Source organism: Budorcas taxicolor, chromosome 7 (assembly GCF_023091745.1).
Source record: "Budorcas taxicolor isolate Tak-1 chromosome 7, Takin1.1, whole genome shotgun sequence".
Lineage (NCBI taxonomy): Eukaryota > Metazoa > Chordata > Mammalia > Artiodactyla > Bovidae > Budorcas > Budorcas taxicolor.
The window spans coordinates 80,358,869-80,375,989 of NC_068916.1; the positions used below are offsets into that span (position 1 = coordinate 80,358,869).

The 17,121-nt window shown below is 41.9% G+C and overlaps 1 protein-coding gene across 1 annotated transcript in view; it reads left to right on the forward strand.

Moving 5' to 3' along the window:
• The first annotated feature begins 9,050 nt into the window (after positions 1-9,050).
• RASGRF2 (Ras protein specific guanine nucleotide releasing factor 2) overlaps positions 9,051-17,121 on the forward strand; it is a 248,628-nt gene continuing 240,557 nt past the window's right edge. The window contains exon 1 of the mRNA XM_052643635.1: positions 9,051-9,338. Coding sequence (XP_052499595.1) covers positions 9,051-9,338 — 288 coding nt within the window. The remainder of the gene's footprint in view (positions 9,339-17,121) is intronic.

Below are 17,121 nucleotides of genomic sequence, written 5' to 3' on the forward strand. Positions count from 1 at the left end.
AGGCTGTTCTGAACCTTCCTGAAAAGAAAGCTTAAAAGTAGGCCTTCTAAAGATCGAACTATTTTCAAGTTACTTAACTGAGTTCCAGAACAAAGTAGAAAATATTTAAAGCAGCGTATTAACAACAAACAAACACACAATGAAAGCAGCAGAACTGAAAATGTAAAATTCGCAGTGTCTGCGCACGCGCGCATGTGCGCGTGCTCAGTCGCCTCAGTCGACCCTGCAACCCCACAGACTGTAGCCCGCCAGGACAAAGATAATCCCTTTGTCCACTGGATTATCCTGGTAAGAATACTTCCTTAGGCATCTAACCAAATATGACAAAGACTCCGGAAAATGTGGCTCTTTGGAAAGAGAAAATGAAATTAATGAATAGGCCCAGAAATGACACCAATGACAGAAACAATAAAATGGAAGGATAAGGACATTAAAACAGCTATTATAAATATACTCCCATATGTTTGGGTAAGGTAAAAGAAAGCATGAGCATGATGAAGAGGAAAATGGAAGACAAAAAGACCCAATCAAACTTTTAAAGATGAAATAATGTTTGAGATGAAAAATATACTGTATGGGTTAACAGTAGATGATACACCATAATAAAGTAGAGTTTATCCTAGGAATGCATGATTTATTTAACACTATTATTTAAAGCTATTGCTTCACCATATTGAATGATTTAAAAAGTAAAACCATATGAACATAAGAAAAAGCATCTGCCAAAATTCAATATCCAATCACGATTAAAAAAAAAAACTCTCTGCAAACCAAGAATAGCTGGGAACTTCTTCAGTCTGATTAATGAAGCCTCTATGAAAAACTTACAGATAACATCACACCTGGTGAATCCTTTCCTTCCAAGATAAGAAACAAGCCTGGATGTACATTCTCACCTCTTCTATTTAACATATTTCTTAGAGGTCTTAGCCATAGCAAAAGGCAAGAAATAGTCATAAAAGACATGCTGATATGAAAGGAAGAAATAAAAGTATTTTTATTAACAGATGACATCATGGTCTATGTAGAAAATCTTAAACTTATGAAAAGATTGTAAGAACTTATAAGTGAATATAGTGAGGTTTCAAGGTATGAGATCAATATGTTGAAATAAATTTTATATCTATATTACTGTCATGAGAAATCAGAAAATAAATGAAAACATACCATTTACTGTTTGTTGTGGACTGTTTGTGTTCATGCCGCCCTCCCAGATTCACATAATGAAATCTAATCTCCAACGTGATGATATTGGGAAGTGGGAGGCTTTTGGGAGGTATTAGACTGTGAGGGTGGAGCGCTAATGAATGGAATTGGTGCCTTTATAAGACAATGAAGAGACCAAAATGCTCTCTTTCTCTACACTATGAGGATACAGCAAGAAGTCCACTGTCTGCAATCAGGAAGAGAACTCTTTGCTGGACCCAGCCAGGTTAGCACCATGATCTTGGGCTTTCAGTCTCTAGAACTGAGAGAAATTTCTGTTGCTGACAAGCTACCCAGTTAAGAACAGTCTTAAGCTAAGACACTATTACATTAAAAAATGTGAAATATTTAGAATAAATTAGACAAGAGTTGTGCAAGACCTGTACACTGAAAACTATAAAACACTACTGAGAGAAATTAAAGAAGACCTAAAATGGGGAGATACACCATGTTCATGGATTGGAGGACCTCAATATTGTTAAAATGTCAGTTCTCTCTAAATTGACTTATAGATTCAATCCCATCCCAATCTAAAGCCCAGCAATTTTTTTTTTTCTTGAAGAAATCTGTGAATGAAATCTAAAATTTGTGTGGAATTGCAAGACTTAAAATAGCCAAAACAATTTTGAAGAAGGAGCATGAGTTTCAAATCTTAAAACTATTGATTTTTAAGACTTTTTAAAAAGTTAATCAAGACAGTGTAAAGTTGGTATAAAGTTGTATATCAATGTAAATCTGATATATATACATATACATATATATGTATATGTGTGTATATATATATATATATAAAGATACACATCAAAGGAACAGAACAGCATCAAGAAATAGACCCACACATGTATAGTCAATTGATTTTTGACACACATGCCAAGGCAATTCCATAGGGAAAGAATAATCTTTTCAACAAATGGTGCTGGGACAGTTGGACAGCCATATGCAAAAATACGAACCTCAATTCATACCTCACACCTTGGATCATAGACCAAAATATAAGCCCTAACACCAGAAAACTTCTGAAAGAAAATACAGGAGAAAATCTTAGTGTTCTTAGGTTGCTGCTAAGTCACTTCAGTCATGTCTGACTCTGTGCGACCCCGTAGATGGCAGCCCACCAGGCTCCCCCATCCCTGGGATTCTCCAGGCAAGAACACTGGAGTGGGTTGCCATTTCCTTTTCCAGTGCATGAAAGGAAAAAGTGAAAGTGAAGTCCCTCAGTCGTGTCTGACCCTTAGCGACCCCATGGACTGCAGCCCACCAGGCCCTCCGTCCATGGGATTTTCAGGCAAGAGTACTGGAGTGGGGTGCCATTGCCTTCTCCGTTCTTAGGTTATGGGGTTGCAAAGAGTCGGACAGGACTGAGCGACTTTCACTTTCACTAGGTTAATCCAAAGTACAACTCAAATGTCCACCAGCAGGCAAATGCATGAACAAATGTGGTGTACTCACACTACAGAATACTACTCAGAAATGAAAGGAATAAACTGTTGGAAACTTCATCAAAATGAATGAATCTCAGTACTACTTTGAATGGCAGACACCAGATAAACAGGCTACAAGACTGTATGAGTCCATTATTTTAAATTCTAAAAACTGCAAACCAACAATGGCAAAGTAGACCAGTGTTTGCATGGGGGTGGAGGGGAGGAAGCGGTGGGAAGGGAAGGATTTCAAAGAGGGATGAGGAGACTATTGGGAGTGATATGTATTAGTTGCTCAGTTGTGTCTGACTCTTTGTGGTCCCATGAACTGTAGCCCGCCAGGCTCCTCTATATATGGAATTCTCCAGGCAAGAATACTGGAGTGGGTTGCTATTTCCTACTCTAGGGGATCTTCCCAACCCAGGGATCGAACCCAGGTCTCCTGCATTGTAGGCATTTTTTTTTTTTTTTTTTTTTTTACCATCTGAGCCACCAGGGAAATGTTTGTTATTTTGATTTAGCTATGGGTTCATGGGTATACAAATATGTCAACACTTATCAAACAGTATTCTTTAAATATGTGCAGCTATTGTAAGTCATTTATATTTCAAGAAGCCTGTTTTTTAAAAAGCAAAAAGAACAGTTTATAGCTGATTTAATGCGCTTTAAGTCCGCAGAGAAATGTATCAATCAGGGCACTTAGCGCTAGTTATAACAAGAAGCCCAGTATCTCCATGACCTGATAAAGCAGAAGTTTATGTTTTGCCTATGTCACAGTCTCACATGGGTTGGGCTGCTCCGGGCAGTTCAAAGCCATGCAGTGACTCAGGGACCGCGGCTTCTTCCATCTTGTGGCCCTGCTGACTTCAAGATACATCTTCACTCTTACCAAAGAGAAGAAAGAGCAGAGATGATCCTGACCGAACCTAGCAGCAGGTGCCCATCAGTCTGCCTACATCCCTTAGGTCAAAACCCAGTTATAATGTAAGAAGGGCTGGGAAATAGAGTCCCCTCCACTCCAGGAGAGAAGAATTGTGCATTCATCTCTGTATCCAGCCAGTCTCTGCCAGAAGGAAAAGAAACATCTCCTCCAAGAGTAGCTATGCACACAAGTATTACAAAAGAATGCTGACCTTTGGAGCCACCCACATTCAGATCCCATCATGGTTTTCTTGAAATGATGAGAAGTCATTTGTTTTATATTTCTCAACTGAAGAGCCTTCTCAAGGATTTCTTATGAAGGAACAGTTTCTACACCAAAGGGAACCCAAGGTTCCAGCTCCTGAGAGGCAGAAAATTATTTACGGTTTATGGATTACTCCCATGACTTCCCCCACTCCTTTTCTCTAATTATCCCCAAGGTTTCAAAACATTCAGAGTTCAGTCTAGGCAAAGGCATGCATCCTGCATCCTACACCATCAGCACCTGCACCTACAGCACGAGGAGAAACTGAACTCAGACCAATGACGCAGAGCTACCGAGAACATTTGCTCAGAGTCTTTGGTGGGATAGAGCAGGATAAAGAGACTCCTCTCTGAAGCATCCAGACAGCCCACTGTGTGACGCTTTGGACAAGCAGTGACTGTGGTAAGGCTGGATCCAATCTTATTATTATCAGCTGGCTGACCATGATAGGGTCTCGTCAGATGTCTATTCCTGGAGCAAACTCCCCCATGGCCGTGAATCTTCTCCAAATTCAGCAGCACTTCTCACCCAGGTGTCTGTGGTCCTGGGGATGACCTGACTTGTCAGAATGTGTCTGGCAGTTACCTACTAGGGCCAACAGCTGGCTGTGCTCAGAATGAGAAGATCTGAGTGTTGAGCTTCCAAGTTCACACTGGTAAGGTGATTGACACAGTTTTTCCTAATATTTTTATTTGCATCCTGGATTTTGAGGGTAATATACTCCATTCAGTGTTTTTAGCCTTACCACTCAACTGAAACCACGGCTGTCACTGTCATCAATGATCTTCTCATTGTCCAAACCCAATGGTCAGCATCTAACTTAACATCAAAGAAGTATGTGATACAGCTGATCACTCCCTCTTTCTCCAAGCACTGCTATTTAGCTTCTGGGGTACCATGCTCCTCAGGTCCTACCTGCCTACTGTTCTTCTAACCCCTGAATATTTGGCCACAGAGCCCCCTCCTGGAAAGTCTTCTCTTGTATGAACTAGGCATTTGGAAAAGCCATGGATTAAGTTCTGTAAATGGAGAATGAGTTTCCCTGCCTCCACCTCCCCAACCTTAATAGCTTTGGACAACTCAGAGAAAATTTCTCTTTCCTTCTTATCTTCCCTCTTTATTCCCTTACTCCCTCTTTTCCTCCCTTCCTTCTTTCCTCCTTCCCTTTCTCCCTCCTTTACTTTTTGGTCAAATTATCTGGAAATCGTCTCCCTCTACAAGTCGTAAATATGGTTTCCAGATACGATAGTTCATTGCCATTTTTCTCTCTCTTAACTTACCTAGGAAAAGTGAAAGAGGACACTTTCATCATTATCAGTGAGAAATGCACCATTTTCGAAAATCAACTTAAACTGTCCCCTTTAGGAACGAGTTCATGAAACGCAAGAGGGAAAAACAATGAATTCATAGAAGCACCTGTTTCCACCCACTTGGAACATAGTCCATGTTTGCCAGCCTGTATGATTAGCTGGGGGAATAATCATCCTCATTTACATAACCTCTTGGCCCTTTAGTATTTCAAGATGGCACCATTCCAGGGGTGCAGTTTCCCTCTAGATGAAGGAAGCTGAAAGTCCACAAATGTCCATCAGATACTCACTGGATATAGCTTCTCTAGAATGTCTAGGAATTTCTGGTTGTTTCTCCATCTCTTAAGAGTCTTGCAGAATGATCTAATATTTGCTAATGTGCGTGTCATCTTTAATAATTCAGTGGCCCAATATTCATTTAGGAAATATTATGAACTACTTGTATATCTACTGCATATAAGCTCTCCTACGGGGTGCTTCAGGCTTGCCAGGTAGCTTGGTGCTAAAGAATCTGCCTGTCAATGTAGGAAACGTGAGTTGGATCTCTGGGTTGGGAAGATCCCCTGGAGATGGAAATGGAAACCACTCCAGTATTCTTGCCTAGAGAATTCCATGAACAGAGGAGTCTGGCGGGCTACAGTCCATGGGGTCACAAAGAGTCAGATGTGACTTAGCAGCTGGGCATGCACTGGGTGCTGCAGCCCTGCCTTGGAGGAACGGACAAGTGCTGCTGCTGCTTCAGTCGTGTCCAACTCTGTGCGACCCCATAGACGGCAGCCCACCAGGCTCCCCCATCCCTGGGATCCTCCAGGCAAGAACACTGGAGTGGGTTGCCATTTCTTTCTCCAATAACAGATAGGTGAGAAGTGTCTAAAAGTTAAACCCTATTCCAAACAGACTGAGCACGCCAGGGGCAGAGGTAAGGGGCTTTCTCTATATCCTCTCCCTCACCTCAATGTAGTGCTGAGGACATAAACAGGTGATCAGTTTCCCAGTGAATTTTCATAATTAAAACTCATAATGGTCACCAGTCAAATTTTGGGGGAAAGAAAGAGCTCCTTTTTCTCACTGTCAGAGGGCATATGACAGTCACAACACCTTCCATGGTAGGAAGTGGTGACACACCAGAGGCTGAGAAGAATACTTCATGGGGTTCAAATCAGAAGGAACTTTGAGCAGATAAGATAAATAAGCACTGAAATTAGCCTAAATACCAAAGGCACTGCTTATTGGGGGGGGGGGGGGCGGGGGGGGGCGGGGCGGGGGAGGGTAGTTTCACATCTTAAAAAATACGCAAGTGGTTAGAAGTTCTAAATACTCATTGCAAAATTGTTTTTGTATTGAAGTCACACCCTTAATGGTTTACACTCAAAAATGGAGCTCATCAACTCTACCCCTGTCAACTCGCTTATGGGATTTGGATCACAGAGAAAGAAATGAAAGGCCTCCTGAGGTAACTGCCATCTCCTCTGCCTCTCGGATCTGACTCAAAATCGTGTCCACATTTACTTAGTGTCTCTCTACTGGTATCTCCTCTGAAGAACAATGCAATATCCCACCTGGGTTAAACCCAAATTAGCCAAGCACTGGCCTTTAGATATTTAAAAATATGTAGAGAGAAATGACCACAGTTCTCATACTGAAATTTCAAATGGCAACTTCCCTATTATACAGTTTTTAATAGTGATTTTTTTTTTTTTTGAGCTAAAATGGAAGGAACACTCAGCTGCTCAGTGAGGCAGAGTTAAAATATTCTGCAAAAACAGCACTTACAGCAGAACCCCTGGGCTACCAATTAATGAACACACAACTATTGGTACCAGACACAGGTGTGCTATGGCGGATTCATGGCCCAGAAAAGGATTTTGCCGTTATTATCTTATCTTTAACAATAAACACTTTATAGCAAACCATTTTTATGATAAGTGACTAAAAAATGTATATAACAGAATCAAACACAGGTACTCCCCGGAATGTTCACTAGCTTTCTCTCACAGCTTTCTCTGCTGGGACCATTACTTCTATTCCACTTACATTGTTTAGTAGGGGTCTTGGTTTTCTGGCTGAACCTGTGAGATTTGTTAATCAAATGAATCCCAGTCCCAGCAAGGGTATCTAATGAACCTATGACAGCATGATCTCTCCAGATAAATTCTGCCAGGGGCCCCAAGTTTCCCTGTTGGGCTGTTTTTTCCTGGTTGAAAACTCTGTGCTTAAAATTTAGTCTTTCGTCTCAATCCTGAGAAATAATGGTCATTGACAGGGAACCCATAATATCCGATACCTTTCTGGGAACAGGAGATCTTCACTTCTATTTTTAAGTACAGTGTATAGGCAGAAAAGTCAAGGTTGCCTGCTATGCAAAACCATCGTGACCCCACCCACTGCAGTGGAACACAGTGGTGGATGAGTGTGAGTATGTGGATTTGGCTGGTGAGTGTGTTGTCTGTGTCAGTGGGCTTGTGAAAGTGTATAAATTTGCATGAATGTGTACTTGTATGTTTCTGAGTGCTTGTGTATGAATATGCTGCTGCTGCTGCTAAGTCACTTCAGTCGTGGCGGACTCTGTGTGACCCCATAGATGGCAGCCCACTGGGCTCCCCCGTCCCTGGGATTCTCCAGGCAAGAAACACTGGAGTGGGTTGCCATTTCCTTCTCCAATGCATGAAAGCAAAAAGTGAAAAGTGAAAGTGAAGTCGCTCAGTCGTGTTCAACTCTTAGCGACCCCATGGACTGCAGATGCTATTTGTGTGTATTTTTGAGTAAATGTGTACAGTTGTGTGTGTGTTCAAATATGTGTTTGTATATGATCACATTTTGTGTGAGTGTATGACAATGAATGTGAGTAGAAAGGTATTGTGTATGGATGTCTATTTGTGTATGAATGTGTGTATGAGTGTAAAAGTGTGCATGTGTCCATTGTGGGGGTGAGTTTGGTTGAGTGTGTGGATGTCTGTATGACTTGTGTGTGTAAATGTGTGTTTGGGTGAGCATGTCAGTGTGTGAATTTGTGTAAGTTGCATATATGTGTAATTTGCAAGTGGGGTTGTATTTTATTGTGGAGGAATGCATGTTGTGGGTGTTATTTGTATATGTGTCATTTTTTGTGTGTTCAAGCATTGCATTGTGTGTATTTGTGCGAATATATTTGTGTGTGTTGGAGTATGTGGGTCTGTGATTGTGTATTTGTGTGTTCTCGTTTGTGAGTGTGTAATTGTGCAAACGCGAGCGTTTGTGTTGGGACTGTGCGCGTCACGGGAATGTGGGTTTGTGTGTTTGTGAGTATGTATACTTGGTTTGCGTGTGTGTGTGTGCGCGCGCGCGATGGAGCGCGCGTGTGAGCCGGGGTGTGCGGTCGCCGCGCGCCGCCAGCTCCTCGCGAACCGCCCCTTCGCGGCGGGAGCAGAGGCTGCGGCCCGGCGGGCGGGCGAGGGAGGGACGCGCGCCGCGGTGAGCGGCTAGCGCCGCCGTCACCGCCGCCGCGCCGACTCTGCCCTTTAAATCGGTCTCCAAGCCGATTACAGCTGATCTCCCACGTGACGTTTTACCTTCTGTCTCCCGGAGCTAGTTGCCCGAGGACAGTCCTTCTCAGCCCGCCGCGGGGCTCGGGCTCCCGCAACTTTGAGCGAAGCGGCGGCCGGCCGGGCGCCCTCGCGGGCCCCTCTCCACTCGGGCGTCGGGGCGCGGGGGCTTCGCTAGGCCGAGGACGGGGCGGGGAGGGCGGTCAGGGCAGGCAGCGTGTCCCGGCCGCGGCCCGCCGTCCCTCGGACCCGCGCGGCGCCGCGCCCGGGAGGCCGACGGCGTGCCGGGTGCGCCGCGTCAGGCAGCGGGGCGCCCCCCACGTCGTCTGGAGCCAGGCGGGCGCGCCCTCGGAGGAGCCGGCGGGGGATGGCCGCGATGCAGGGCTGAGCCCCCCGCGCCCTCACCATGCAGAAGAGCGTGCGCTACAACGAGGGGCACGCCCTGTACCTAGCCTTCCTAGCCCGCAAAGAGGGCACCAAGCGCGGCTTCCTGAGCAAGAAGGCAGCCGAGGCGAGCCGCTGGCACGAAAAGTGGTTCGCCCTCTACCAGAATGTGCTCTTCTACTTTGAGGGCGAGCAGAGCTGCCGCCCGGCGGGCATGTACCTCCTGGAGGGCTGCAGCTGCGAGCGGGCACTCGCGCCGCCCAGGGCCGGGGCCGGGCCGGGCGGCGCCCGGGACACGCTGGACAAGCAGGTACCACGCGCCGTCCCCTCCCTGTCCCCCTGCTTGCGGCCGCGGCGATTCCCAACTCTCCTAACCCCGGAGGTCGAGGGCCCGACCTAACGCAAGGCCCTCGCTCCGAGGTGCCCCTGCGGGGTCTGTGGCAGGACCGCTCCACGCGTCTCCCCATCTCCATCCCACCTTGTCCTCCATCCTTCATCTCTTTATGATCCGTTGGTATAAGGACTCGGCTTTATTTTTTTTTTTTTCCCGTGTCCCGAAAGCGGGCGGGTCCTTTCAGCTTCTTTGCTCACCTCCCATGGCCTCTCTACACCTTGTTCGGAAGGATTTAGTGTGGTGACGTGTGTTGACACCTGTTGGATTTAGATTGGCAAAACGGAACTAACTTAATTGGGAAAGTTTGGTTTCTCCTTTACCCGGCTGCTGCGTGCAGGTTTCTTTGCCTGAGATGTTTGGTCGCTGGCTGAGCAGGGAACACACCGGGCTCCCGGGACGGACAGGCACTTTCTGTTGGTCACTTTCAATCTGTCTTTCTGGTTTCTGTCAGTTTACTTTGCTAACATTTGGCCTGCTGGGTCTAATTATGAAGGTAAATGTGTATCCGTTTCCCTCAGGATTAATATTTAGTAGCCACATTCCTGCTATGTGTAAACACGCGGGCATTTAAAAAGAATGCTTCTGTGTACTTTTCAATGAATGCTTCGAAAATGAATGTGATCTTTTTATCCTGGGTTGTAATTTTATTAGTTTTGCTATGTTTTGTACTCACGGAGGGGGGAAAAAAAAACCCTGCAAATTTAGTAACTCCCGCACCCCATTCCTGCGAATGCGAAATTTGTATTTTTTCAATCACCATTTGTTATTAAAGTTAAAGCAGACTAATTTTATGCTCCCAGATCTTCTCAATTCGCTTCTAGATGTCCACCTGGAAAAAAAGATTGATGGTCTTTGTTGTTGCATAAACATATTTAGCAGGTTAATTTTCCGTGCAAGTCAGACCAAACAGCTTCTACTGCAAACCCCGAGGGCGGCTGTGGGAGGCGCTAGCGATGGAAAGATGAGTAAGATGCCTGCATAACCCCTGGGGGCTCATAAATCAATGTGTAAAGTTAAGAGGAGTTAAAACTAGATGGACCAGAAGTTTGATTTTTCTTTTTTCACTTTGGTTTCACTGTAAATCATTCAGATTTAACTGATTAAGCTTGGTTTAACACACACCTGAAAACCTTAAAAGTATACCCCCTTTGGTTTTTGAGAGCATGTTGAGGGTCTTCGAAAAACTGAGTTCCAATTTTGTAGATGTAGGTACTGGAAATATAAGTTTACATTTCAAGTTAGATATTTTAGAAATTAAATTGAGAGCCAGAGGAGGGGTTTTGAAGAAATATGTAGAGGTTTTTTTTTCAGGATTTTTAAAAAAAATGTTTCTGTTGGTGAGATTTTTCTTAAAGGCATGTGTTCCAAGGCCCATAGGAGCAAAGACAAATAGATTTAAAACGTGTTATTATGTCTAAACTAGAATAGGATACTTGAGATTATTCTGAAGATACATCATTGACTTAATTACAAAGTATTTTTCTCTCTTTGTATGTATGCTAATATCAGGAGATAGCCACTTAAAATAAATAAATAAACTGGGAGTGGGAGTTGCACCGAAACGTGGCTGCCTGTCCTAATAACATATGAAAACCAAGATTTTTCTACTTGGAGAATAACCAGACTCTCATCTTTAGGACAGTTTTCTTTGAAGCATACCTTATAAAGAACTCTAATCTCTATAAATAGTTTGACTCTCCTGCTACTTCGTAATGGAAGTCCAAAATAGGTCTCCTTATAAAAAAATTTTTTTCTCGGTCATACAAGCCATGAGTATTTCTCACTCGTTTCTACATCTCCATGAGGTTAGAAATTAGAACCTGCGGTGATTGTAATAAAACTGAGATAGAGAATACAGCATTCAAAATGGATTAGGAGTCGGATGGGGAAATCTGTTAGTCTGTCTTGTGTTAGACAGCCTTTATGACTTAGGTTGGCTGAGCAGGCTGATATTTTTTCTGTAGTACTATCTGGTTGTGTTTGAAGAATGAAGAAGAAACTGTGAAGATGAGAAGCAAGTAGAAACAGTTTACCTTAAATCTACAGTTTATTTAGTTGGTTCTCTTTCAGTTAATTTGTGTTGCTAACGCGCTGATGCGAAGAGCCCGACTCTTTGGAAAAGACCCTGATGCTGGGAAAGATTGAGGGTAGGAGGAGAAGGGGACGACAGAGGATGAGATGGTTGGATGGCCTCATTAATTCAGTGAACACGAGTTTGAGCAAACTCGGGGAGATAGTGAAGGACAGGGAAGCCTGGTGTGCTGCAGTCCATGGGGTCACAAAGATCTGGATAGGACTTGGCGACTGAACAAGTGTACTCACCTCAGCTAGACACGGTGGATCTGTGAGATGGGTGAGGTAGGGGGAAGATGAGAGGGGCTGAGCAGAGATCCTGTCAAGGTCTGCTTCTCCAAGTATGCTTCTGGAGCTTTCCTCATAAACGTTTCTAGCAACCCCATAAACATACTTGAAGGTTAGGGCTTGGAACAGGTCTTAAGGAGACAGAATCGGTTTCCTCCACTATTTCTGTGTGACTTCTTTAAGGCAAATCTCTTCACATCTCATTAACATTTTTTCTGTTAATGAAATCTGTTTTTTTAACATGTAAATATTAAGAGTTTGGCTCAGATGATTTCTAAGTTGCCTTCCAATTAGGACATCTCCTGCTTCTAGGATTTTAACAGATAGTGTGAGCTTTTTGCTAAGTACAAGGATGTGAAAGACAATTTCACAAGATTTAAAGATTACCAGTCTCTGTAATAAATACTGCGTCTGAGTAGCTAAGGCCAAGCAGGTGATTGAAGTGGACATTCTGATAAATCCTATCAGCAGAGGTTCAGAACTATAGAAACATCATTGCTTGAGACAAAGATGTTCTTACCATTCACATTGAAGGGCGACATATTGTAATGACAGTGACAGTTGATGTAATTCTCGCTATAAAATGCCTCTAATCATTCTTGCCAGTTTAAATTCTACTTCTTCAATTTATTTAAAATTCTAATTAGCTGTGGTAGGTTATGAGAAGAAAACACTCATTGGTTTGTTTCTTCTTAATACTCATTCAAAACGCGTTGGTTGACAAAAGAAAATTAAGGTTTTTTCCTTCATTTTTTTTCTTCCCTCTCTCCTTCCTTCTTTCCCTCTGTCCCTCCCTCCCTCCCACTTCTTTTGTTTATTTCACCATTTTATCTTAAACTGTTTCCAGTTAAGAAGAAAAAAAAGTGATTTTAACTTTCCAAATGTGCCTAGGTTGAAGGATTATTTGCATTGCTCTGTTTTTCTCAATAGTGTCCCAGGATTTCACTTTAGTTGGTCCTCAGGAGATACATGGCTCTTATCAACCTTCTATTAGCTATTTATCAACCTTCTAAGTAGCTATTTCTTAGCGATAGTTGCAGTGATATAGTCAAAATGCTCTCAGTTACAGAAAACTTTAAGTGGTGCTCCTTTTCTCGAAAATATGTGTATTGGTAGCACTTCTTTCTAAAAGAGCTCCATTTATGGAAAATGACAGACTTACCTTTCATTCCAGGTAAAGGTGTTCAAGGGGGAAAGGAATTTGCATTTAGCAGGAACCTTATATGTGCTGGGCTTCCCTGGTGGGTCAGAGGTTAAAGCGTCTGCCTGGAATATGGGAGACCTAGGTTCGATCCCTGGGTCGGGAAGATCCCCTGGAGAAGGAAAATGGCAACCCACTCCAGTACTCTTGCCTGGAGAATCCCATGGAGGGAGGACCCTGGTAGGCTACAGTCCATCTGGTGGCAAAGAGTCGGACTTCCCTTTCACATTCTATGTGCCAAGCTCAGTGTTACGTTCTATTAGCTAATCAAATTGGAACCTCACTTCAGCTCTTGGAGATTGGTAATGTTCTTTCTCATGTTTACCTATGATAAGATTGAGGCTTTAAGAGTTTTAGGGAGATGACCAAAGTCTAACTCTAGGTATGAAGACTGAATAATCTCTGAAGAGTGCCTTATTAAGAAGACTATTTAAATCCACTGAGCTTCAAGAAATTTCAGATCTAGGTGAAATGGAGGTTGGAGTTGTAGTAAGTGAATCACTGTTTAATTTTTTCCTCTTAAAACTGTTTAAGGAGCAGTTTCCATTTTGAGAAATACAGTTTTCAAAGAAAAATGGGCTTTATGTTTAAACAATTGTATGGGCCATTCATTTACTTTGTAGGGAATCTTGAAAAATACTCACTCTAGGGTGAAAGCATACATCCCAGTTAGTCTGATCTGTTTAAGTGGTTGTATCTGTCTTGCCTGCTCACAGGAGAGGCATACAGGAACAAAGTAATCTTTACTTACTCTCCTGGTGGTGTTGAGTGTCCTGTTCAGCCTGATTTCAGTTGTTTCAGAGGCAAGGGAGAGAATATATCCGTTAGTTCTGGAGGTTTAAAGTAGTAGATACTAGTCATATTTGTGCTGAATGAAACATGTTTTAATTTTTAAGGGATTAAAGGTTATGTGATTCGCCCTGTCACCTCATTTCCAGCCAGTCATTTTAGCCTTCCTAACTTGACCACAAGCAGAGGATTTTAATCATTTTATTGAATTAGGCAGAGCTGCCTGCAAGCCCTGAAATATTTGTGGAGGTTAGGGAGTGTGGATGATCGGTTTTTGTTCCAGCTCACGTTAATTGAAATATACTACCAACTCAGTATTTTCTTTTCAACCTTTGCTTATTGAACACAAATAAAGGGTAAACGGAAGAAAAACATTTGTTAAATCTTATAAAATGTTTTAAAGTATAATTTAGGAAAGAAGTGATTTATCACTTGAATTTTGTAATCATTCTTCCAATTAAGATTTGAATGAAGAAAAATAATCTATGGGATTAGAAAAATAGTTTTAATTTTGACTGCACTCAACCTTACTGTTTATATTATTGTATTTATCATTAAGAATTCAGTGTAGAGAAACCCATCTTTGATGGGACAGATGTACATGAAAGTGAATTTTTATTGTGACAAGTATTTTTCCATGGGTTTTAATAAGTGAGTACTAAATACACTACTAAATGGTGGAAAATATTTGTAGTGTAATAACAATTTTTTCCCCTTCTTTCAGGAATGAAAAAGCACAAGTATTTTTCTTTCACTGAATGATAAGTCCAAAAATATGTATGATAACCAAAAGCTTCTGGCTTAGCCAGCAAATATTAGTAGTTTGTTGTAATAGTAGTTATTGATATTGCTGTTTGTTTAATGCAGATTATACTTTTTAGTTGGCCATATTTTTGTCCATATATCTCAATAAATATGCATGATACAATCAATATAATTTTAATTTTGGAGAGTAGAAAAAGTAATGAAATAAGCCATATTGACAAACAATATGGATTTACTCAGGTCTGAAGTCCTGATTTTATGTTTTTATGCCTTGTTTATTTGTCCTATAAGAAAGGGATATGTGTGTATATTTGTGTATGCATATTGTGTATATGTTTATTGAGTTTATCTTCCATCATTGAATATTAAGCACTTTTTGTGCAATTATGTAGTTTATCTTCCATCATTAAAAATCAGACACTTTTTATACAATGAGATGGAGCTTCTCAAGTAGTGCTAGTGGTAAAGAAACTACCTACCAATGCAGGAGACGTAAGAGACACAGGTTCGATCCCTGGAGAAGGGAATGACAGCCCACTCCGGTGTCCTTGCCTGGAGAATCCCATGGACAGAGACTGGCGGGCTGTGGTTCATGGAGCGGCAGAGAACTGGCCACAGCTGAAACAACTTAGCATTCAATTACATATCTTGGAGTTTGCAGGGTTTTATTTCTATCACTAAGACATGTATTTTAAGACAGGAGTTGTAAATACAATCTGTAAATACAATACTATTTACAATGAGTTGTAAATACAATTTGAGGTGATTTTTCAGGACTAATGATTGTGTTAAGTGACATCACAGTATAAATTCCTCTCTGAAATTACCTTAAGACTATATATATGAAAATCTTGGTTAATATTGAAACAAAACTAGCAATGATATTTGTTAGGTATCAGTATAGCACTATGGTAAATGTTTGGTTCAGTTCAGTTCAGTTCAGTCGCTCAGTTGTGTCTGACTCTTTGCAACCTCATGAATCGCAGCACACCAGGCCTCCCTGTCCATCACCAACTCCCGGAGTTCACCCAAACTCATGTCCATCGAGTCAGGGATGCCATCCAACCATCTCATCCTCTGTTGTCCCCTTCTCCTCCTGCCCCCAATCCCTCCCAGCATCAGAGTCTTTTCCAATGAGTCAACTCTTCGCATGAGGTAGCCAAAGTACTGGAGTTTCAGCTTTAGCATCATTCCCTCCAAAGAAATCCCAGGGCTGATCTCCTTCAGAATGGACTGGTTGGATCTCCTTGCAGTCCAAGGGACTCTCAAGTCTTCTCCAACACCACAGTTCAAAAGCATCAATTCTTCGGCACTCAACTTTCTTCACAGTCCAACTCTCACAATGTTTGTTTACTATATAATATTTGGCAATTATTCTAAAAATTGACCATTATTCCAGAATTATTCAATGCAGTTCAGTTGGTATAATTTTCAAATATTAGCTGATCATAAAGTTATAAGTACATTATTTTGGCTCCACCAAAGGGTATAAAATATTTTACCATTTTTCTCCAAGGAATTAAAATATGATTATGTGTATATTTTGGGAGGAAAACAGCAGCAAGTTTTCCTTGATAAAACATTTGTATCAGAAAGTGGAACAAAGATGCAGAAAGCACATATTCTCACAATTTTTCCTTTTTACTAGCACTTGAGAAACTTACGATTCACTAGAAATGAACATTGAAATCATTTTTCTTAAAACTTCTCATAGTGAATGCTGCTGCTGCTAAGTCACTTCCAGTTGTGTCCAACTCTGTGTGACCCCATAGACAGCAGCCCACCAGGCTCCCCCGTCCCTAGGATTTTCCAGACAAGAGTACTGGAGTGGGGTGCCATTGCCTTCTCCGCGTAGTGAATGCAGAATGTTCCAAATATACTTTTAGGGAGAGGGCAGAAAAAAAGAAAAAAGTTTATCTGTGTTTATTTAAGTAGTAATTCTTTTTTATTGAACTATAAAGAAAGAAATGAGAAAGTTGGGGAGGCTTATGTAAGTCATAGCATTAGAGTGCGGTAAGTTAATGAAATCTAGAATTCTCATAACATCTGAGAAGATACAAGTAAAACTACTTTAAGAAAAGCTATGCTTAAAAATAAGTTATTGATTCTTTAGTGCAGTGGTCCCCAACCTTTTTGACACCAGAGACAAGTTTCGTGGAAGAGTTTTCCATGGACGGGATAGGGAGATGGTTTCGAGATGATTCAAGCACATTACATTTATTGTGCACTTTATTTCTATTATTATTAAATCAGCTCCACCTCAGGTCATCAAACATTAGATCCTGGAGGTTGGGAACCCCTGCTTCAGTGCCTTTTTTTTTTTTTTCAATGAAGGCTAAAATTTCTTTTATTGCCTCCTCCCATACTTATGCTGTGAACTGGCTGAGACTGATGATGTTGGGGTCAGCAGGCATCTGAGGGACCCTGGTTACTGATAATTTGCATTCTTTCTTTTCAGTTTCCCGAAATGTTTTATTTTGTCGTTTTCTGATTTAATGTAGACAACGCCTGATTCATTTCCTGAACTATATTTATGAGCTCATGCCATTTGTGTGACTAATGTAAACAGGAGGGTTAGTGCCG